The 26131-nt window shown below is 30.5% G+C and overlaps 1 protein-coding gene across 1 annotated transcript in view; it reads left to right on the forward strand.

The window, feature by feature from the left end:
- Positions 1–26131, forward strand: part of LOC139519810 (uncharacterized) — a 45495-nt gene that overhangs the window by 11721 nt on the left and 7643 nt on the right. Inside the window, exons 11-30 of the mRNA XM_071312079.1 lie at positions 634–733; positions 2570–2713; positions 4867–4972; positions 6801–6901; positions 8602–8691; positions 9767–9840; positions 10186–10279; positions 11293–11387; positions 13900–14005; positions 14292–14459; positions 15096–16418; positions 17018–17116; positions 18484–18627; positions 19529–19655; positions 20345–20442; positions 20721–20906; positions 22028–22111; positions 22935–23000; positions 23603–23683; positions 25293–25449. Of these exons, the coding sequence (XP_071168180.1) occupies positions 634–733; positions 2570–2713; positions 4867–4972; positions 6801–6901; positions 8602–8691; positions 9767–9840; positions 10186–10279; positions 11293–11387; positions 13900–14005; positions 14292–14459; positions 15096–16418; positions 17018–17116; positions 18484–18627; positions 19529–19655; positions 20345–20442; positions 20721–20906; positions 22028–22111; positions 22935–23000; positions 23603–23683; positions 25293–25449 (3443 nt within the window). The remainder of the gene's footprint in view (positions 1–633; positions 734–2569; positions 2714–4866; positions 4973–6800; positions 6902–8601; positions 8692–9766; positions 9841–10185; positions 10280–11292; positions 11388–13899; positions 14006–14291; positions 14460–15095; positions 16419–17017; positions 17117–18483; positions 18628–19528; positions 19656–20344; positions 20443–20720; positions 20907–22027; positions 22112–22934; positions 23001–23602; positions 23684–25292; positions 25450–26131) is intronic.

Here is a 26131-nt window from a genome sequence, read left to right on the forward strand (position 1 = left end):
AACAACAGCAGAAGGTCACCAACAGGTCTCAATGTAGTGAGAAAAGCATTTTACAACTCAAAATTACAAAAAGAAGCTTTCAATTCATATAATTACATTTTTGAGCTACAACCATGAAATTACCTGTTTCATCAAATTTATCGTTTGTTTTGCCTTACATTGTCTTGGAAAGCAAGTGCTGTCTGGACTGTTCATTTTTTTCTCCTGAAAATGAATCTAATTTTAAATGCATATTGATTGGTGTCAGCCGATCAAATGTATGGTTTCTTATGAAACACATATATGTAATATAATTATAAGTAAATAATTTTGAAATATTCACATCTTATTTGAAACGAATATGCTTTTAGAGAATGGATATTTTATCTGTTTTGACATTTGCGTAGGTAATTTGAAAAGTGAACCTTCACTCACAAATAATGGTAGAAAGGATATATAGGTGGCATCTTTTACATTGGATTTTGTTAATTTTAAGTTATTTTGATATATATATATAAATTTGATATAAAAGAAAAAAAATGTTTGAAGGTATGTAGACTTTAAAATCAAAGAAAATTTGACTTAAATTGCATTTGCTAGATTTTAAGCTTTGATACATATTGTTTGTATATGTGGAACCTGTTCCTATTTTAGGTATGAATCTGCCTATAGACAAGCTGACAATACACAAACCACACTATTGTCATCAGCATCGATCAGACTTTTGAAAGAATTTGGATTACGATATGGAGTAGTAAGTATTATATGATAAGGTAATAAAATTTCAGAAATTATTATGAGGATTTTATTGATGAAAATGAGTGAGTATCACACTAATAAGAACTCAGATTATGATATCAGATACATACATCTGTATGCAGATTTTCATGAATTTGCAATTATTAATCTCACATTTTCTCAAATAGTTATTAAATGATAATTTCTTACCAGATCTAAAGAGATATGGTTCTGTTACTTGAATACAGTCATTTTTAAAATAAAGAAAAAAATGGGTAAAAAATGAATTTATGTAATTTACAATTAATTTAACAGCATACAGTATCTTGGTAATGCCAATTAAACAACGATCTTATCATAAGTATACCATTTTTGCTAGATTTTATTTAAATGAACCTTTCCTTCCCTATGCAAATGACCATATAAAGTCATCTTAATACTGACTTTGAATGATAGCTGAGGTATAAAAGGATGTTTACTCAACTCTGTCTTTTTCTGTAAAAAAAGTGCCAATTATGAAAAACATTTTTACAAATTTTGTCAAATGCATGTTGAATACTTATCAAGATAAATTGTAACAAATTAAGAAATAATTGATGAAAGCTATACTTTATTGGTTGTTTTAACATGGGTAGGCATTATATTCGTGATTATTTTTGCCCGAGCGATAAAGTATAACTTGCATCAATTATTTCGATTCTGATTAGTACAATTAATGTAATTTCATGTCCGATGTACATAAGTATAGATCGTTTGTGTAGGCTCTTCCATAAACCTCCCATTTTTGTTTGCAAAGAAGCAACTGACTGACACTGTAATTTTTAAGAGGGAGGAGTTTGAACAGCCAACATGAAGGGTTGCCGTATCTAGGTCAAATATGTCAATTTCGGAATGCAACACATTACAGTCATGATAAATGAATTAGTAACAACATGTGCATCATTTAAGAGTTTGGAAGTGTTTTAAGTTAATGAAATATATTAAATGCAAGCCAATTTCATAAAATTCACTATTCTGCAGTAGTCAATATACGCATGTGCAAACAAAATTTATTGGATTTAGAGCACGGGTTTGTTCACAAAGCAAAAGAAGCACGTCATATTAGAATTGCTTATACATGTAATATTGTACATATTGTGTACTTTATATATTAATTTATGATTTAAGTTAAGTTAAAATAGAAGGGATCGTAGACATCCTTAGAAATTTAGATAAAATCATAATAAACCAATTTTAAGTTCAAACATTATTATGTGTTTGTTAAAAAATGACAAAATTTGTATAGGGAGAGTTGTACAGAAGAATAGATATGAGAAGATGTGGTATGAATGCAAATGAAAAAACTCTCCATCCAATCTCAATTTGTAAAAGAAAACCATTATAGGTCAAAGTACGGTCTTCAACACGGAGCCTTGGCTCACACTAAACAGAAAGCTGTAAAGGGCCCCAAAATTGACTAGTGTAAAACCATACAAACAGAAAAACCAACGGTCTAATATACATGTATATAAAAAAATCTTATATATATATATATATATATAAAAAAAATCTTATAAACCACATCAACAACGACAACCACTGAACATCAGGTTCCTGACTTAGGACAGATGCAAACAAATGCAGTGGATTTAATTGTTTTAATTAGTACCAACCTTCACCCTTACCTGAAACAATAGTGTAACATCACAACATAGTCACACTATAAAATATCAATTGAAATAGCTTTACTTTTCGGCTGTTGTCTGCTCTTTGGTCGAGTTGTTGTCTCTTTGACTAATTCCCCATTTCCATTCTCAACTTTATACACTGAATGAATAAATACTTGGATTACTTTTCATGATCAATTTTACAGGGAGAGTTGTACAGAAGAGTAGTCTACCTAAGATACCTGGTCTCAAACTTTGATCCTTCTGTGTGGTTGATTCAGCATTGTATATTTGGAGTGATTTTTGTTTTAGAAATTCTACCAAACCGTGAAGACATGGTCAGGAAAGAGGTAAGAACCATTTATTGGTTTTTTTTTGGTACATGAAAGGAGATTTATACTAAAATGTGTTACAATTATTGGGTATTTTGGTACAAGAAGTAGATTTATACTAAAATGTGTTACAATTATTGGGTATTTTGGTTCAAGAAAGTATATTTAGACAATGTGTCACATTGTTTGTGTCATATAAAATTGTAAAGATATTACATACAAAAATCAAACTGTATGTTTTCTTCTACATTTACCAAGAAAATACTGCATGTATCAAAATCAAGCAAACCTATTATACTTAGTTCAATTTTTTCTTTTTAGATAAGTTTCATAAAGAATGCTAAATTTAAGCTTACAAAGCCAAAGAAGTTTGAAGAAATAAAAGTCGTTAAACAGAAATTTGGCTAAGAAAATAGCACAAACTGTTTAAGGGCATTCATTTTAGAGAGTTAGAATGTTAGCTCTGTAAATGTAAAACAAAATTGACATTTTTTTTTTTTTATAAAAATGAATGATAATCTGGTTTAGCTGCAGCTTTCTTCTTTGGTGACTTAGCTGGGGTCTTTACTACTGGTGCTGGTGCGTCTGACATTTTGCGGCTTTGGTTGTTGAACGATGTGTGCGAATGAACGACAGATTACAATGATATGCAAAACTCCTTACCTTACCTTATTGATATTTTGGGAGGCGACTTTCCTGATATGAATGATAATCCATTGCATGTTCACCATTACTTATTTTTAAAGTTAATTATTGACAAAATTAAGATGATAAAATATTATTCATAATGAAGACATAATAATAAAACAATAGAATAAAAGAAAATATACAAAAAAGCCCTATAAATCAGACATAATTAGCTTCCATTCATCTTCTTTCTCTATATAAAATCAATTGAAGAAAACTACAAAGAAGTATATAAAGGTGTTTAAGTAATCAATTATTGATTTATGTTTCCTTGTTCTAAGTTGGTAACAGACTGCAAAACACTAGTAACAGATGTTTTAAAGGTTTGACATATTTTCCCCAAACCACAGTAGACAATAATAAGTGTAATAAAAATCGATCATAATCTGAATATAAATCAGAATCATTAGTAATTATATACTAAATATGTTGTTATTCCATTTCATATCCTTTTGATATTGTGATTGCCACTGCGGTCAAATTGGATATGTTATTTGTGGGAGAAGTGAATCAAATTAGTTATTTTTTCTCATACATACTGTTGGTTTAGAGCATTAAGATGCTGAAAATACAGTTAAGAATAATTTTTGAAGATTCTTTTGTTTATAAAAGTTACTGGTAAATACTTTTCACAATGAAATTATAGATCGAGGGGCAACTTGAGGCATAGTATAGGCACTGTCAAACCTGTTAATTTATTAATTGTGTACAGTATTTATTTTCATATTAATCTGATTGCCTCATAAAAAAGATTGGCTATTATCTAGTTCTATGAATATATTTATTACTATTGATGTTTTATTTTTTAAAGGCAGCTTGAGTAAAGTTGAAATAGTGCAATGTTCTTGTTGTCACCATAAAAACAAAAATAATTTTTAACAGAATATTTTTGTTTCTTTTCTTTTATACATTTGTGTTGAAAAAGCAAGACATAGAAATCCTACATTCCATCAGCAGTGTCTGCGGTGTCTGCATCCCCAAATATTGACTCTGTGGTTAAAGTTTTTGAAATTTTAATAACTTTCTGAAACTAGCCTGGATTTCTACCAAACTTGGACAGAAGCTTGTTTATGATCATAAGAAGATTTTGTAAAAAAAAAATTCCTGTTTATCTGTATTTTACTTATAAATGGACTTAGTTTTTTCTGGCTGTCAATATTACATTCACTCTGTGGTTAAAGTTTTTAAAATTTAAAAAAATACTTAACTATCCTGGATTTCTACCAAACTTGGTTAGAAGCTTGTCTATGATCAAATGCTAGTATCTAGAAGGACATTTTTAAAAAATTTTTCCTGTTTTTCGTTATGCTACTTATATATGGACTTAGTTTTTCTACCTTTATCATTACATACAATCTGCAATTCCAAAAACATTTAAAGCTTCTTAAAGTAGGCAATCCTTACAAATTTTTATGAGTGATTATAAGTGAGAATGATTTTTTATACAAAAACTTACATGAATTAAAAGTTACATATCTTTTCAGTTGGAAATTCTATGTGACAGTATCAAGAAGTTACAAAGCAAAGCACTGACTACCTTATCTAACATGAAGAGTGTTTTCCCTGATAATAAGCCTTCAAATGGTATTGGTTAGTATTATGTTGTATTAAAATATTACTTTACTGATTAGTAGTATAGCAATGTAGTTATTTCTTACATCCTGAAATGACTTCGAAATTCTATATATGAATTAGTCTTATTTATCAACATAGTGAGAAGTGCTGGTTTCCATCAAGAAATCTATTCCTATTAGGGTTTTTTGGAAAGATTAGAACTTGTTCTAAATCTTTACTAAGGCACTGGCCTCCCTAACAACACGACAGGTTAGCTACTGTTACTAACTGTATTCACACTGAAATATAGTTCCCTATCTTTCTCATGTATGTGCACACAATATACAAACTGAAAGAAATTGGTATATTATTGGAGCATTTCATTTAAGAATGTATGTCATTTAGGTGTGTTGATGTGCAGGCTTTTTTTTTTTTTAAACATTTTGATTAGGTAATTTGGTATTGATACAATACTAATATGAATCCACATTTCAATAAAATAAGTTTTTTTAATTTGTTTACATTGAAAAAGTACATTTTCAATGCCCTGTGTTGAAAAATATTTTAAAAATTGATCAAAAGGCACACGTACAGCAACATTTAATCTGCAATGTCATATAACCTCTGTTTCAACTTACAAAATGCCCCAAAACAACATTTTTAGACTATTTTTGTTGACACTTTAAAGCTGTTGGTCTAGATTTTATGTCTTACAAGGATTGTTGGTAACATTTACTAGAAGAATTTTTTATTTGCAATTTTTTGTTTTTTTGAAACATGTTGATAACAGGCAACATTATTTCGATAAGATATAAACTTCAGTTTAGATAAAATTGTGCAAATTAAGAGACCCATATTATGTAATGTGAACTCATTTTATCCTCATACTGGAAAAGCACATTTCTTTCTAAAACCTGCTGTTAATGCAATTTTCAGCAATAGTGCTTTATTAATGTTCATTTTTCCCCACCATACCTTAATATGAAATTATTCAAACTACTCTTCTTTGTGGATTCAGTATTATTCGTTGGATACCAATTTTCTTGGACTTCATGGGTACAGGTGAACCAAATTTTGTATATGCTTGTATGCAGATGGCAAAACAACGAAATTAAATATCCACGAACATGTAAGATTACCTCAATCCACGAAAAATTGGTATCCATGAAAATAAATGAGTCAACAGTAATTTATTTTTATAAATCTCTAAATTTATTAAATGAATTCCACCAACACAATTTTCACTTTTCTAATAATTTTCCTGCATTGCAAATAAAGTGAGCAATATTAGTATGTCTCCATCCTCTTGTAAAATAAGTGATGGTCTTCGGTTAAATTCTAAAAAAATGTAATTTTTATCAGATTCATTTTCAATTTAACGACAGGCAGTACTGACAGTTTCCCATGATATCTGTTTCAAATACTTTTTACAGTGAAATTTTCCTTTGAATATATACCTGCAAGAAATAATCAGACACATGGTATCTTCTTGTTAGTATATGTGTTCATCTGTCTGTGTGTGTGTGTTGTCATGATTTTGATTTCCCCATGATATAAGTACTGCTAACAAGGAATTATTTGAATCTAGAATAATTTATGATGAAAACTAACCCAACTAAATAGGGTTAGCCATGTGCGCATGACTAAGGGCTGTTAGTTTGTTCATACTGAAATGATAGTGAAAGTAAAATTAACCTTAGCCATGTGTGCATGGCTAACCCTATTTAGTTAGGTTAGTTTGCATCATACATTTCAATCAATTTTCCAGAATTCAAAATTATTCCAGATTCAAATAATTTGTTGTTTGCTTAGTAAATAATTTTTCAATAACAGATTTATTCAATATATCAACATTACATTTTAGATGTGCTGATAAGTCTGATGGATAAAACCTTGGAGGCACAAGTTCATTTGAAAATTCCAAAAGTTGAAATGCTTGATGATCTCATTGTACAATGTATAAAGGTAATTTAATCTTCTCATACAGACAATCCGACTGTCCCAGTGCTGTATAACTACTCAAGGTCGTTAAAAACTTCCACATCATACAGACGGTGCTTTGCTTTTGCGCCAATTGGCATTTCATTTGCGCCAAAAAAATCTTTCATTTGCGCCACAAACAATATTTCATTTGCGCCAAAATAAAACCTTTCAATTGTGCCAATATTACAGGTAAATATTATAAAACATATATTTAAAAAAAAAAGACTTGATTATATAAGTTTTTGTTTGCAAGATTAAATATATTCCTCAGAAATCAGTCGACATTAAACCACACAAGTAATGTTAACACCTTTTGTTATAAATAAACGTGATCATAACACCTAATATGAAATATGAAAGAAAACAGTTTACACAAGAGTTATTCTATAAAGCATGAAACACTATTGTAAAGTATACCTTTGCACAAAACTTATAAACGACGGCCCTGATGTATTTATGTCTGAAAAATTCCTCCTCTAAAGTGCATACCATATTGATAAAAAAAGATAGTCCGTTTTTTATTAACTGCAATCCATTTCAGTTGTTATACAAATATACTGGCTTTGCAAGGTTTTATTTATTCGGGGTACCAATAAACGACTTGGTCTTCATTTTTCAGAACGTATGATTTGATAATAAACTAAAAGTGTGGTCATCAAATATTACACACTTAATTCTCCTGTTTTATGTCTAAATTGAAAATGTCCAAATTGACACCTCGAATATGAAAACACTACTGTATACATCATTACCAACCGTAGTGACTCTAAGCTTCAGAAATGAGTATGCATGGCACTGCACTCACTCCATTATCCAGGGGGGGATATTGTAGAGATAAACCTTTAAGAGCAATGAATATTTAACGCTTCCGTTATTGCTTACCTGAATTACCTGTAAAATGGCACAAATGAACTTTTTTTTTTTGGCGCAAATGAAATATAACCTTGTTGCGCAAATGAAAGATTGTAATTTTCAAAAATTGGCGCAAATGCAATGCGCCCCATACAGACAATGAAATTTAAAAAAAAAGAAGAAAAAAAATAAAAAAGACAACTGTAATTATTTTCACTTGGTGTACATTTAAGATTTTAAGTTGTATAACCTTCAGAGTAAAGTACTACCATTTCATATTAAAGTAAGTATTAACATTTATCTAATTCTTCCAATTGAAACTGTTCCAGACTAGTTGCTTATTTTTTTTTTATAATCAATGTGTGTCTGATCTCATTTCATCACTGGTCAATTTATGAAGTCAAATTTTGTTGCTTTTCCTCTGAATTTCAAATTGTGATTTGAAGAAAATATATATAAAGAACACATTTTTTACATATGGAAAAAGAAGGCTTAAATTGCTTGTCTAAATATCAATTTCACAACTTCTTCTTTATAACATGTGTAAGAAAGTGTGATATGATATTTTTCCACTTTAGTGGGTTGAGTTTTTCGTACTGATATATCATATTTATAAATTAGAGGTTTTTTATTGCTTCATGCAAAGCAAAACTTTGCTCCATTGCATTCATACTACATAATTTGTGTTTGTTTGTTTTATTGAAATTCAGTGAATTACAATGTAGCAGCAATTGAAAACTCATACTTTACAGATCTAGATGGGCCTTATTGTTGATATGAGGGAAAACAAAATAGAAAATTCATCACAAAAATATTTTTTCTAATTTTAGGAAACCTTCCTGCCATCTTATGAGAAAATGAAGCTTGTTGCAAAAACAGATTTGAAACAGGATAGAAATGGCTACCTTACTCCATCACTGGTAGGTAATGTTATAAAAAAAATATCAAAGATACCATGTTAACAGTTTAGTAGACTTGTACCGTGTTCACATTATCAAAATCTGCACCGGGTTGAACCCGGGTTAACTAACCCGAATTAATTACCGCAGTTCATATTTGATAAAAAATTAACCTGGTTTGGGATTTTACCTCTCAACAAAAATAGATATGTAAGCGCCTAATTTGTAAACTGCATCTGTCCACAGGCACTGTACATATTTAACTCATTTTTACATTTTCCTTTTCATCACAGATGTATTTTTTTTCAAATTCTGAAATTTTTTTGAACTCCTTCATTTTATCCAAATTGCACCCATTTCACCCACAAAAAGCGACTGAAATCTTATAGGTTTCATCGTTTGTCATTATGCAACTTTTTAAATTAATAATATCAACATTGATAAAAAAAATTAAAGAAACCTTATATCCATCTTTTACCCGCTTACCCTGTATTTAATATGGGTTATATATTCTATGTGACCCAGAAAATAAGATTACTGGACATCTGTCAAAATTTGACGTTATTCGATATATATGACGTCACGTAATAGCTACTTCACATTGAAGACTTATTTAAGCAAATTTCACTATAGCAACAACCTCACATTAACTTCACTTTGCGTTCACATTTAGAAGTGAGGTAGTTAACCCGGGTTTACCCCACATTAACTCCACCTCAAATGAGGGGTAATTTTAATCTGGGTTCACCCCGGGTTAAGGTGTTTACACTACATAAATTTAACCTGGATTAACTAATTCGTGTCGAACCTGGTTTAAAAAGACATAGTGTGAACAAGATACTAGAAGACTCTTTTGTGCCACTCTAAACAAAACGGGTTGAAAACAAAATCAATTACAAATTTAAAAGCACTAGCATTGTAAAAACAAAAATTAAAAAAAAATGAGCCAAATCAGGCTTAGGCCATCAATGTTCTTAGGTTAAAAAATCCTTTGTGTTTTCAAAATGATTTTGACATTTTATTGTTAAGTTATTTAAAACTTTTTTACATTAAGCTTATATTTCTAGCTGCATTAAGTGATTTTTTCCATCTACAGTTGAATATGGTAATTGGTAAAATTAGAGATGAAGTTAGCCATTACAGGACATATTATCAAGGGACATTTAGCAGGTAAAATTTAGCTTTTAAAATATATCTGATGTATACCTACAATGCTGAGTTAGATTTAACATATGCTAGCTCATAAAATAAAAATACCCACAAAACATTCTCCCCTTCCCAGATACATTATTTAGATTCAAAACTGACAGATTTGTCCTTGCTCTTATATGTAGAACTTCCTTAGCCCTTTGCCTGTTACAAATTACACTCTTTGTGGAACATTGTACAGTGAGTGTGGTTTTTTTTTCTAACTCTGAATATTTTGAAATTTGTCTAATGCACACTGCTTTCTTATTCTTATTTAAAGTTGTCATGAAAATTGTTTGCATATTTTGTAATGTTGTCTTTTACCAGATATTGTAATGTGACAGAAATAGCTGCACAAAGTCTTTACACACTGTTTATGGATGACTTACAACAGTTTTTCAAAGTTTATGATGCTCAGCCGGTGAGTACACATAAAACATTTAATGTTCATTATATTTCTTAATTAGAAAAAATGAATACACCTCATACCAAATCCTCTTATCTTTATACATATAAGCAAAAACACCTCACAGATTTTCTGTGTTTCAAAATGGCAAAACTTCTCCAATGTTTTAATGACATTTTCATTGGAGGAATCTGAACATACTTTTTTTTATATCAACTCCTCCTACAAATCTTAGCCTTACTACTTTCTAAAAATATAAAGATAAGAAAATGTGGTATGATTGCCAATGAAACCATTCCCACCAGAGACCAAATAACATGGAAGTCAACAGCAATAGGTCACCGTACAGCCTTTAACAATGAGCAAAACCCTTACTGCATAATCAGCTGTAAAAGGCCCAGAAATAAAAAAAAAAGACAAGAAAATAGGACCTGATTTCTATACAAATAAATGTACGAAAAAGTAAGATATACAACAACAAATGACAACCACAAAATAACAGGCTCATTACTTGGGACAGGCACATACAGAATGGTTAAACTACAATGGTCATTATAACATTGAAGCTGTATAAATTATAGCAAGTATGATAAAAAGTAGATAAGTTAAAATTTTGTATTTATAAATGTGGTGTAAGATGTGTTTTTGCCTGTTCTTACAAAATCCACAATTTAAAGATGAATCCATAGTATTTTCATTAGTTAAATGGACAAAGTTCAATGTTAATGATTGCAATTATCCGTATTTCTGAAGAAGAGCAGTGTTGCTTCAAAACCATTGGCATTGTGTTATCTTTTAGCAATAAAGCTTTCCTGAACAATAAATGAGTTATTGCATGTATATTGGAGAATATATCCCTTCATTTGTTGCTTTTGCAAGCATGATCGATGTGATATTCTACTTCTGACAATATTCAGTCACTAATATTAGTATGTACAAAAAAAAATGGTATTTAATGATAATAGATGAAGTTTTGGATTTTTATTGCTTATGTTAGCCCTAAATTCAAAGGATTTTTTTTTTTACAGACAAGTAAGACAATAGATAGACAGCTGTTAGGATTGGGGTATAGACTACATGACCTTGACAATGACTGGAACCAGTATGTATCTGGACATCCAAGGTAATTAGACCATATAAAGTCATTGAACCAGTATGTATCTGGACATCCAAGGTAATTAAACCATATAAAGTCAGTGAACCAGTATGTATCTGGACATCCAATGTAATTCAACCATATAAAGTCATTGAACCAGTATGTATCTGGACATCCAAGATAATTAAACCATATAAAGTCATTGAACCAGTATGTATCTGGACATCCAAGGTAATTAAACCATATAAAGTCATTGAACCAGTATGTATCTGGACATCCAAGGTAATTAAACCATATAAAGTCATTGAACCAGTATGTATCTGGACAACCAAGGTAATTAAACCATATAAAGTCATTGAACCAGTATGTATCTGGACATCCAAGGTAATTAAACCATATAAAGTCATTGAACCAGTATGTATCTGGACATCCAAGGTAATTAAACCATATAAAGTCATTGAACCAGTATGTATCTGGACATCCAAGGTTACCATATAAAGTCATTGAACCAGTATGTATCTGGACATCCAAGGTAATTAAACCATATAAAGTCATTGAATCAGTATGTATCTGGACATCCAAGGTAATTAAACCATATAAAGTCATTGAACCAGTAAGTATCTGGACATCCAAGGTAATTAAACCATATAAAGTCATTGAACCAGTATGTATCTGGACATCCAAGGTAATTAAACCATATAAAGTCAGTGAACCAGTATGTATCTGGACATCCAAGGTAATTAAACCATATAAAGTCATTGAACCAGTATGTATCTGGACATCCAAGGTAATTAAACCATATAAAGTCATTGAACCAGTATGTATCTGGACATCCAAGGTTACCATATAAAGTCAGTAAACCAGTATGTATCTGGACATCCAAGGTTACCATATAAAGTCATTGAACTAGTATGTATCTGGACATCCAAGGTAATTAAACCATATAAAGTCATTGAACCAGTATGTATCTGGACATCCAAGGTAATTAAACCATATAAAGTCATTGAACCAGTATGTATCTGGACATCCAAGGTAATTAAACCATATAAAGTCATTGAACCAGTATGTATCTGGACATCCAAGGTAATTAAACCATATAAAGTCATTGAACCAGTATGTATCTGGACATCCAAGGTTACCATATAAAGTCATTGAACCAGTATGTATCCGGACATCCAAGGTAATTAAACCATATAAAGTCATTGAACCAGTATGTATCTGGACATCCAAGGTAATTAAACCATATAAAGTCATTGAACCAGTATGTATCTGGACATCCAAGGTAATTAAACCATATAAAGTCAGTGAACCAGTATGTATCTGGACATCCAAGGTAATTAAACCATATAAAGTCATTGAACCAGTATGTATCTGGACATCCAAGGTTACCATATAAAGTCATTGAACCAGTATGTATCTGGACATCCAAGGTAATTAAACCATATAAAGTCATTGAACTAGTATGTATCTGGACATCCAAGGTAATTAAACCATATAAAGTCATTGAACCAGTATGTATCTGGACATCCAAGGTAATTAAACCATATAAAGTCAGTGAACCAGTATGTATCTGGACATCCAAGGTAATTAAACCATATAAAGTCATTGAACCAGTATGTATCTGGACATCCAAGGTAATTAAACCATATAAAGTCATTGAACCAGTATGTATCTGGACATCCAAGGTAATTAAACCATATAAAGTCATTGAACCAGTATGTATCTGGACATCCAAGGTAACCATATAAAGTCATTGGGTGCTGTCGAATATTTTTGACATCTTTTTTGATTGTTTTTTTACTTTAATAAGTTTTGATTGAATTCAATTATATTTAAGGAATGACTGTAATATTTTTTCTGTCTATGAAGAAATAACATTAAAAATTTGGTGCACACTGAATAACGCGTGTAGCGGGTTATTTAACAGTGTGCACCACATTTTTATGTTATTTCGAATAGACAGAAAAAATATTACAGTCATTTCTTATAATTTAATTCTAAATTCCATTTTAAACCGTAGAAAACCATGAAAAAACGTTGATGACGTCACGGTCACATGACTAAATTATGTCTATGGGCTCATAACAAAATAATGTCAGCCAATCAGAAGACGCGTTACATCCAAAATTAAATTATATATATATATGAGATTTCTAGGAAACACTGTGTTATAATATCATTAGGATTGTCAACAAAAAGGAAAAAGTCATACATAGAAATCATGTGCAACATGAAAAATCAATGAGATAAAAATAACGGAAATATATATTTTAAATATATTTAGATAGGGACAAGACCTATCAGTAGATAAGTATATGGATTGTAGTTCAGCTTATTTCATTAAATTACTAATGAAACCCATTGCCTATAATATTGTTAAAGGTTTTATGTGTTATTTTGTTTTTAATATGAAAAAAGGATTGAAAAAGAAAATAAAAAAACATTTACTCTTTCATACTTTTATCTCTTATTTAACTGTATAACATGCTATAATTTTGTGGAAAAAAAGAATTGAAAATGCAGGATTTTTATATTTTAGCTCTTATCTATGGAGAGAATTTTTCTACAAACAGTCACTTCACTGGCTAAGTATATTGAAGACACTCACACAACAGAGTGTACTGCTAGCAGTAGGATTAGATCGTGTAAGTAAACTTTTTTATATTCTAGGCAAACTGGAAAATTCAGATGATTTCTGGTTTTTATTATCATAACCAACACTGAAAAACTTGATTTATTGATATTTTGTCTATTCTTATAATTTAGGAAAGATAATGTGTATCGGCTCAAGAATGACATTTAAATCTGGTCTCACAGGAATTCAAGACTGGATAACTTTTAAATGTCAGTTTGTGCCTTATTTCTATTGAATTTTGAATGAGACCTTCTCCTCGCCCTCAATTCTGTGACAATAGTTGGTCTCTTTTTCAGTTTACTACCCAGTGCTTTGATGATATTGGATCAACATACCAAGTATCATTAAGTTCTGTATCCAGTCCCAGAGACAGAACAATGTCTTTAAAATCAATAACACCATCCATCAACAGTGCATTCAGTGGACTAGTATCATCTAACTCTACACCAGTTTACAGTAATATTGTAGGTATAATTAAAATAATTATAGTTTTTAAAGTGATAATGCTTTATATTTTAATAAAACTTGTAAATTGAAATTTAATTCTATTACATTAATATATGTTTTTATCTCAATTTTTAGCAACATAGCAAATTATTTTAATTTTGATCATTAATTTCTTGCCATATAAGAATAAGAGATTAAATGAATAATATATCATGATTTTAGGAAAAAAGATTGAAGTATGGGAAATCGAATTTAATTTTTGTGAACAACTGATATCAAAATATAAACTTTTAAAGGTGATTTTTGCCTTAAATGTCACATATAGGTGGCTTACAAAAAAAATCAACCTTTTAAATTCATAGTGCAAATATATAATATGTCACTTTCTAATTGAATAATTCAATTTTTAACCTGTTAGTATTTAACTTTAAGGTAGCTAAAAACCATATCTTGAATTTTTCAGTTAATTGAATTTTAGGTATTTTGGGAGGACAAAAAGTATAAACATAACTTATACAAAATTTAAATTTTATAACAAATAATTATAGGTAAAAGTAAAAAATGGTTTTGTATTTATATTTGTGGGGCTTTCCCCCCTAACTCTTACCTATGGTTAATTGTTCACCTACCTCTGTTCTATGTTTTTACTTCAGTGGAGCCATCCTGGTGAAATATCCCAATCAAATGTCCAAACATCAGCTTTCAAACCCAAAACTTCTGAATCAATAAAGACAACCACCTCATTCAATCATAGATATAACCCAGAGACAAGATCACTTGATGGAACAGAGGACACTGAAGGTCATTTGATAGAAGAAGCAGAGGCTGTCACATTCAGTTCCCTTAGGTCATGCAGTTCACTTCCAGATAACCTTAGTAAAAGTTATGATCATTATCTGAATGTTCCTCGAAAAGTTCTCAGTCTTTCACGTCAAATTGACACCAATCAGAATAGACAGTCTGATGAAAATCAAAAGAATGAAGAGAGAAGAAGAACTTTGGCTGAAAAGATAATGTATGAGATTTCTCCCATGGAGGATTATAGACGGGAACATGACAGTGAAGAAAAAGAAATTACTATTATATTGGATAAAAAGAAAGAGAAAGATTTTAATCCAATTAAAAAAGGACATGAAATTGAAATTCTTGACAGATCAAGCAGTATAGAAAATAGTGATAAAGAAGATACTGCTAAAAAAGTTGTGAGTGTTGAACATTATATCAGAAAAGACAACTTTGAAAATGATTTCAAAAGAGGTGATGGTAGAAAAGAGAGTGTTGAACATGACAATAAAATAGACAACTTTGAAACAACCGTCAAAATAGATGATGTTACAAAAATAGAATGTGTGGAAAAGGATAACGGAATAGACAATGAAAGTTCTGTAAATGATAACAACACACACAATGCTGAAAAGAGAGAAAAAGCAGATGACGTTGAAAATGACATCAATGAAGATGACGTTGAAATGGATCATACAGATTCAGATCATTCAGATCATTCAGATGAATTCAGCTTCCCTCCATTGTCTGAAATTGCTCAAACTGATGACCAACCTAGTCTTTATCAAGATCCTGTAAAAACTGTGATAAAAAATGTTGTACATGAGGAACCACGACCTATTAAAACTGTACCACTGGTTCCATATTCAGATTCAGATCAAAGTGAAAATGTTGGGAACATAAAAACTGCCAGTCCAAAACTTATTAAGCCAATTGCTCATAAACCTAAAGCAGAACCAGCTGTAAGGTCAATATCATCTTGTAGCAATGCAAGTTCAAAGGTGAAGAAAACAGCTGTACTACCTGTATCAGGCTCAGTTCTGGATATAGTTGTTATTTTACAAAGACTAGTGGAATTCAGTCAAACATTATGTCAGTCATTTGTGCAGAGTGTGTGGACTGTAGGGACATACCAAATGGCTTCCATTTCGTCTTTTGAAATGAAGAGGAAATTACATGAAACAAATATAAAGGTACAGTGATTCATATAAATATGTATGAATAGTTTAGATGCCATCCATTCATCTTTTTTTGTTTGAGGATGGTCAAATTTTCTTTAAAATTAAAAATGGTTTGGTTCAAAATGTCTAGTAAAAAAGCAAATTTAAAAAGATAATTATTCCAGAAGTAAAGTGAAAAAAGGTTACCGGTAGTTTCAATAGTAAAAATGTTAGGGAGAGGGGTAAATAGATACAGCAAATGAGTTTAAAAAAAGTCTTATTCCTGCATAACATTGAAAAAAAAAAAAAATGACTTTCAGTATGAGGATTTGTTGGTTCATAAAAAAAACTAAACTTTCCCTATGCAAAAGTTTAAATGGCGTCTTACAACACATTAAAAGACAAATGTTTGGTATTTGATGAAGATTTTTTTTATCATAAATGATATGAACTTCGCTAGTTATTTATTTTCAATTTTCAATTATAATATTAATTGATAACAAATTGTTGTCCTAAAATAGGTTGACTAGATGCTTTTAACATTTACTTTTTTTTTTAATAGATAACATTATTTTTCGTTAAATACTTTTAATATGCTATAAAACGTGTATGGATTAATATTTGTTTTGTAGATGATGAACAACATTCTCCACTTGTATGCAAATAACATTTTATGTTTTGACTTGTGTGGAACTACAAATAGTGAGGCAAGGAAGTTGACTGGTTCCTTGGTAAGTATCTTTTCTCTCCAGTTACCAGTTAATTAAAAGCCAATAGAAATTAGGGGGAAAAAATACATGTCATTACAAACTAACATGAAACATTCATTACCACAACATTTTCTTTCCAACTTGCATCTTCTTAGTTCTAAAGTTTGAATTATCAAGCTTTGACTAACGTCTCTATTAAACCTATTTGAGCTATGACAATATCGCCAGTCTTTTGTTGTAGTATATCATATTATTCTGGTATCACTGTAGTTGAACAAAGGTATCCAGAAAAACGTATTAATTTACATTACATTGCGTTGTACATTTTTTGAGGAAGCACACACAAGTTATATTACAACCTTATCATGAGCGGTACAACCAACAGGTTAACATCAGAGAGAATCCAGTTTGTCATTTATAATTTTAATAAATTGGCACAATTCAGTGATTGTCAATTAAAGGGATCAAGTGATTTATTAATATTTTTTTTATATATCAAAAGTAGGAATATATGGCATCCATCTTGTGAGTTTGTCTGCTTGCACATACCAAACTTTTAATTATAAGTGGGGGATGCTTAGCACAACACGATGTGCATTCTTGTTTATTTTCCATCCTATTTGAATCAGATATTTCCTTTAGATTTCTTTTAATGATAGCATTCAGGAACAAAAAGTACATTGCCAATCTTGCATGTCTTGTTATTTCTATGCTAAATAGAGCTTAAGTGGCTGAAGAATTGAACTTTTCAGCAGGTACTGTGGTTTCATTTATTTTCATGTGAACCAATTTTTGTGGATTATGGAAAAACTGTATTTTCTTGGATACCTGATTTAGTGTTTTTACAAAATTTTGCTTATAATAAGCCTATTGAAAATTTGTACTCTATTGAACATTTTTATTTGTGGTTCACCTATACCCAGGAAATTCCCAATTGGTATCCCACTATCCACGAATAAAAATGAATCTACAATATCATCAAATAGGAGATAATTGTATAGTACTTTAAGCTCAGACAACATCAATTGGTGATTTGATGGTCTCAAATTGAGTTTACTCATTAGCAGAGTCAGTAAACTGGTATTTGCAATCATCAAAACACCAATTGATGCCGTCTGAGCTTGAAATACAATATTGTTATCACCATTCTAATGAGACTGACAGAAAACAACATAAATTCATACATTTAAAATTTGTTATACGTCTTCTGTACTTGCTGGTACGTTTTCATAGCATCAAATATGAATTGATACCATGAAAATTGTTGAACGTTATCTAATCAAAATGAATGTTACAAACGATGTTGCATTACAATGGATTATGGTTTGATTAAAAACAAGGTTCAGAGTTAGTTTCTGTACACAAATGTATTTGTTTTATAATTTTAGTTAATGGATGACTTGCAGACAATGAAATCAAAAAGCATGATCTGGGGATGTCGTCATAATTTGTCTGGACAGAAAGATTGCTTCCATTATCTAAAGAGTAAAGCAGAGTTGTTGAGTGATCGATATGAACCTGTTACTAAGGATGTAAGACATTTATTTAATTTTAAGATTTAAATGAGATGACAAATAGAATATTTGAATAACACATATATTTATGAGTATTTGTGAAAAAAAGATAATAAGAAGATAAACTAATTTCTAAATAAGAGCCTGACAATAATAGTTGTAATCAGTGATTTTGTCTGTGCTGAAAAATAATTTTCAAAATGACAAAAGTATTTTGCTGATTTATATGGGTCAATATATAGTCGCAATTGTTTCTATATAGGTAATGGTAATGTTTTCTTCTGTTGCTAAGTCCATATCTTTAACATGGATATGTATGATGGCTTGTATCGAATCTGAGACATTTTCACATATGTGGTTAAATTTTTCGGGGTACAAAGTGAGATACTTTTTCTGTAAATTAGCAAAGCCCTAAAATCCTTTTGTGATGGGGCTCCTCATGGAAAAAATTCCCTTTTTTAACAAAATCAGTTCTCTAAAAAATTTAGTACTTTGAACACATTTAATAGCTCCATAGTTTTTGCACATTTATTTTATGTTCCTCTTCTTTCTAAATCAACACAAAGCTCAGTCACTTGTTTATCATAGATTTTTTGTTTACACACAACTTTTAGTTCTTCATTTTGAGGCGCATGAGGTATATTGACCCACATGTGAAAAACTGCTGATGGTTGACTTTTCTTTAAACTTTATTGCTGCCAAGCAGAACTGTGGACCAGCTAAATAACAAGGTCCAAATTATTGTTATAGAGTAAAATTCTTGATTTTTGAAATAAGCTTGTCAAAAGCTCTTTTCACAAGTCTGAAAATAAAAACTGGCATTATTGCTTGGTTTTCTGTAATTCAGAACTAATTGTTTTTAGACCAATTTAATACAGGAATGTTTGTAATTTTTTTTTATTGTATTTTTACTTTGTAGATGTGTACTAGGATTAATAATGTGTTCATGCTGTTGGAATGTATAGATGTCTATTATAAAAGATTAGGAAACATTTTTAAAGTGTCAACAGAAGTCACACATAGATCACAACAACAGAAAAGCACAGGTATAGCGGTTATTTTAGCCTTTGTATAAAGAGATATAGGAAGATGTGGTATGAGTGCCAATGAGACAACTCTCCATCCAAGTTACAATTTATAAAAGTAAACCATTATAGGTCAAGGTCTCTTTCTACACAGAGCCTTGTCTGTATTACCCTGTTTCACAGCAGGTCTTACATGTAAGATTACTGTTTAAACTTATTTTGACAACTATCAACAACTAATACTTCATTTTTCCCTATATATACATATTCTTTCTAATCTTTGTGTTGGAAACAATCTAAAGGATAAAGTTTTATGAAGGACTATTAGGACATTTCTATTCAAAAATATAGATCAATTTTTCACTGCCTTATCCAATAAATTGAAATATCAATCTTCTAGAAGAAAATTCTCTTTATCTTTATCGCTGTCGCAGTCAATACCATGATCCTATTGGCAGTCCATGTATCACGATAATGACCAGTTTTTCAATAACTATTATGTTTATTTCCTTGGTATTCAATGAACAACTGGTTTTCTAGTACGTTTTTTTTTCTGTTAATGACCGATGGGAATTTTTACTAAAGAATAAAGAATGTCATGTGGCCCCTTGTTATCCAGTAAGAGGAGCTAATTCTTAACCAATATGAAAAAATAAATTAAGTTATTTAATTAATACTGACATTTTTTCTTCTTTCCAATATTTATACAGATAGTGATGATTGGAAGGAGCAGACGTCCCAGAATCCATCAGATTTCTGTCATATATCACATGTAGTTAGTGTATTGTGTCGAATTATGGCATACAGGGTAATTATCTTAGAAAGGTTTAAACATTGTAAACACATCATTGACAAACAAAAGCAAGGTCATTATAGTCTATAGAATTAATTTGTTCCTTTATTCAAAAGGCTGGTTAAAACAATGTAAATAATCATGTATTTATATCATTTGGTATCTGGTGAGGAGTTGCTTCAAAGGCAATCATACCATATTTTTAATATTTAATCCAATCCTTAAAGAATAAAAGCTGTATTATTTTTCTTGGATGGTTGACAAATTATTCTGGTATTATTTGTTTATTATAGATAAATTTATTTGTGAACGATGCAGTGACTGTATTGCTATCCCTGAAGAGACTATTGGTACCAGTAGAAGTATGTCTATTACCATTAACACAGTTCCTACAGTCGTACATAAATTCATTACAAGAGTGGTTATACAGAAGCTGCTACAGAAGAGTCATGGAATTTCTCTGGATTTTTATAGTCAGAGTAAGTCAAGCGTAAAAAAAACCCACAGAATTGAAGTAGTTCTTACCAGTCTTTCCTGAAACGTATGTCATTGGTTAATTTTAGCAATGTCTTAATTGAGAACAAAAATCAAGGCCGATCAATAGTCCATTTGCCAATTATTAATTTGATTCTGTTATTACACACTTTTTAAGCAAATTACTTCCCTTTGTCAATTGTCTTCTGGTTCCATATGGGACAAAATTGGAATTTGCCAATGCAAAGCATAATGAATTGAAAGTGATGTATTGTTGGTTTAAACAGTTTTTAATTAAAAATAAAGTATTTAGCTGAACAACAAATTAATGTTATTATAAGATTTAAAAACCTTAAAGATTACTCACATTACGCACAGGTAAATTTTCTCTTTCTGCTGGCTCTCCATTGTATTAAAATAAAAATTAATGTCCCCCATAAGGGAGACAACTAAAAAAGGGATCTCTAATATTACAGGGTCAATTACGGAAATGGGCTCATAGCCTATTATTTTTAAGAGTTATGCTCCTTGCAAATATTAATTATTTAGAAAATTGCATGGTTAGCTCTCTGATGTGAACAATTTTGACCAAAGTCAAACTGAAACTTATATCATAGGTTTATATCATCAATGCTTTTGACGTGTTTGAATATCAGTTCCAAGCAATTATTTTTAAAAGAGTTATGCTCCTTGGAAATATTGATTATTTGGAAAATTGCATTGTGAGTGCTCTCATGTGTACTATTCTTGCCAGATTAATTATGAAATTTGTAATGTAGGTTTATATTATTAACATGATTAATGTCCCAAACAAATTCAATAATCAATGCCAGTCAATTATTATTGAAGAGTTATGGCCCTTTGAAATATTGATTTAAGAGAAATTGCAGAATTTTATGAAATTTAGAATATAGGCAGTGGAAGATTCCCTATATAATCAGCCATTTTCCCCACAAAACAAGGGAGGGAGCAGTAGCCCTGGAACTGCCTATTATAGGTTTATATCAACAATGTCTTTGAAAGTAGGTGCCTATCAACTAAATTTTTTTTATAGTAAAATTTAAATTAACAGCTTTCTATCATTCAATTTACTCTTTTGTTAATCATATCATCATCTTTATTCCAGAATTTTGAAAAACAAGTGTTTGAGGTACTTAAAGGAGATCATGGTTCTGTAGAATATGCTCAGCTCTTGATACAAGCCTTTACGGTATGTTAAAACCAATGAAAAAGGTAAAAGGGTGTCTTCTTTGATTTTTCACTTAAATATACTATTCTAATATGACATGCTTCTTTTGTTTTGTAAACAAACCCATGCTCTAAATCCAATAAAATATGTTTGTACATGGGTATATTGACTACTGCAGAAAAACAAATTTCATCAAATTCAAATTAATTTAATGTGTTCCGTTAACTTAAAACACTTCCAAACTTTTACATGAATGCTGTTAATGACTTCAATGTGTTACAATTTGCATTTGACATATTTGACCAGATACGACACTGTTCATGTAGCTGTTCAAACGCCACCCTCTAAAAAATACATTGTATGCGGTGTGCTTGTTTACAAACGTATAAGGGAGGTTCATGGAAGAGACTTCACAAACTATCTACACCTATACACATGGGACATCGCGCGGGCAAAAATAATCATGAATATAATGCCTACCTGTGTTAAAACTACAATAAAGTATAGCTTGCATGAATTATTTCTTAAATGAATGGTTTAAATCATTGTGAGTTATATGAAAATGAAGAAAATATTTTTCACATTTTTTAAAGTGTTAGTTAAACAGAAGAAGTTTTCATAATGCTTTGTTTCACTGAGTGATAGATGTCCCCCGATTAGTGTATTGACTTATTTTGTTTCATTATTTCATTGATAAAATTCTTTACTCAGTATGACTTCTGTTAAATTTAAATTAAATTTGATTCAAATGAAAATAGAAAATTCCTTTTATTGTGAATGTGAATACTTATTTGTAGTCTCATTCTAATAATTTAAAAAGTGTTGAGATATTTTTTTTTTTCAGCATTTAATGAAGTTTATGACAGAACAGAAGAGAACCATCAGGGTATCGCTACTCTTACCTGAAGCTGTAAGTTTATCTATTTGGCTGATTATCTCCCCTTGAATTTTAAAAATCAGTAAGAGAACCATCAGGGTATCACTACTCTTACCTGAAGCTGTAAGTTTATCTATTTGGCTGATTATCTCCCCTTGAATTTTAAAAATCAGTAAGAGAACCATCAGGGTATCACTACTCTTACCTGAAGTTGTAAGTTTATCTATTTGGCTGATTATCTCCCCTTGAATTTTAAAAATCAGTAAGAGAACCATCAGGGTATCACTACTCTTACCAGAAGCTGTAAGTTTATCTATTTGGCTGATTATCTCCCCTTGAATTTGAATGGTATTGGTTGATGTCAAGGCATGGCGACCAATGAGTTCTTATCATTTGCAATAATAAAAACCTCACAACAATTTCAGAATTTACAGTAACTTAAAAGACATTTCTGTTTCACAAAATGATCGAATTTAAACACAGAAACCTCCTGTTCAAAACATAACTCCTATTTTATTTCTAAATTTTTTCAGGTTTCCCGGAGCAAATCAAAAACTTTTGAAGCGAAGTTAAGTTTTTATGGAATATCAATATTGATGATTATCATTTGATTATTGACTTTTGAATTGTTTCAGGAAAATGTAATGTTCAGGTTACAACTTTGTGCTACAGCCACCAATCAGCTGATTACTCTATATAGACATGTCATAGATTATGTAAGTATAACTTGCTGTATTGTCTTTATGATAGATATAGGAAGATGTGGTATGAGTGCCAATGAGACAACTCCCCATCCGAGTAACAATTTATAAAAGTAAACCATTATAGGTCAAGGTACAGCCTTCAACACAGAGTTTTGGCTCACACCAAACAGCAAGCTATAAAGGGCCCCAAAATTACTTTTGAAAAACCATTCAAACGGGAAAACCAATGGTCTAATCTATATAAAAACGAAAAACGAGAAACCCTAATGAGCGACATTAACAGACGACAACCACTGAATGATGACTATTAAGAAAATCGTGATCATTATAAGACATTGTCAGATTAATATTTATGGAAGTGACAACAGTAAAAGTCCATGACCGGAAAATCAAGATTGACATATCTTTAAACTTGGAATTTGCTATTTTACTAAAGTAAGATCCTGTATTATCAAGTCTAAAATATTGAGAATCAGTTACTGCTATATTTTATCATGTCATGAAGTTGAAAAATTACTAAGTAGACTTAGCAGACAACTGGAGGTTTAAATTATATGATTGATTGAATAATGTTTCATGCCACTTTCAAAGACCTTCAGTTTGAAAACTTACAAGCATAGTGAACTAAGTGAAGTCAATTAAGATTGGTGTCGAGGGGCACCCTCCATGTGGGGGATTAGAACTTCAGTGTTGACAGGCTAGTGATATAGTAGTTACTTAGACCACTCAGCCACCCACAGAATCCCCTCTGAAAGTTTTGTTACATTGACATATAATTGCATCTCTATTTCTATGCCTGTACCAAGTCAGAAATATGACAGTTGTTGTCCATTCGTTTGATGTGTTTTGTCATTTGATTTTGCCATGTGATTAGGGACTTTCTGATTGAATTTTCCTCAGAGTTCAGTATTTTTGTGATTTTTACTTTTTTCATAGATATAGGATCTGTGGTATGAGTGCCAATGAGACACCTCTCCATCCAAAAAACAATTTATAAAAGTCAACCATTATAGGTCAAGGTATGGCCTTCAAAACAGAGCCTTTTTTTTCATACCGAACAGCAAGCTATAAAGGGCCCTAAAAATTACTAATGACCATTCAAACGGGAAAACCAACAGTCTAATCTATATAAAAACGAGAAACAAGAAACACGTATGAACTACATAAACAGAGTACATCAGATTCCTGACTTAGGATAGGTGCAAACATTTGCAGTAGGATTAAATGTTTTAACGGTACCAAACCTTCTCCCTTTTCTGAAACAATAGTTTACATCACAGCATAGAAAAACACACTATAAAAAAATATCCAAAAAAATACATATATTAGAGACAGATAATTGGGAAGCTAAAACTTTTTTCATATTTTGTTGCAACTGGTGATATTTTCTAATTTTAGTAAACGCTATGTAAAAAAAAATTCTATTGAAATCAAAAGTATCAGTCATATACAAGAAAAGTCCTGTAAAATTAAGAGATTAATTTTACACATTTTAAAAAAGAAAGAAGCTTTTTTATTTATAAACACAAACAATGGGTTGGATGGAAATGTAATAACACATAGTTTACTTTTGTTTCACTAGTAATTCAGATGATTTTTTTTCTTCCCCAATTTTAATCAGTACAACGATGACGATTGCACAGATTTTACAGTACACTTGATACTTCACAAGCTGAGAGAAGATTTACTAAAGTATAGAAAATGTTTCAGCGGATCAGAGTTTGTGAAGTGGATAATGGAGAACCATAACTTGATTAAACCACTGAGTTCACAATTAGGTAAGTCAAACAGTGGTCTCAGATTTTCTCACTCATCTATTTTTTTAGCTGTGGTGTATGAATTACTATATATATCTAATTAGTAGTAAATACATATCTTTTTACTTGATTTATCCCTTTCCTGACCAGTTAATTATTTTAAATTTAATCAAAATGGTGTTCATTTAATCTCAGTTCTTCATTGGTCAAAATTCGATTATGACGTCAAATTTTCTTGGTTTCCTCAGAAATTCCTATTGTGACATCACAAAAAAAGGCGACCATGTCTGATGACGTCATGTAGAAAGAACACATCTTTCTGCAGATCGATTGAAAAAGGGTTAAGATTGACTTCATATCATCTAAAAATCATTAGAGAAACAGATTCCACCACCAAATCTCAACAATCAATATTTATCAACTTTTGACAGATAAATTTTAAATATTTAATATGCTCTGCGAGCCTTGCATTTTTTATTTGAAAATTTAACTGTTTTGAGTGGATAAATATTGTAGCACACTCGATCCAGTGATAGAATCTATATTATCAAACTCTATGATGTCACATCATTGATATCTCTTATGATTATAAAGGCTTTATCAAATCCCTAATCTGATCCACATGGAAAAAACTTCTACTTGAAGTAAATAATCAAATGTTTATGATATGACTTTTTCAACTACACACCCATTATGAACCAAA

The sequence above is a fragment of the Mytilus edulis genome, chromosome 4 (assembly GCF_963676685.1).
Source record: "Mytilus edulis chromosome 4, xbMytEdul2.2, whole genome shotgun sequence".
In the NCBI taxonomy this organism is placed as follows: Eukaryota; Metazoa; Mollusca; class Bivalvia; order Mytilida; family Mytilidae; genus Mytilus; species Mytilus edulis.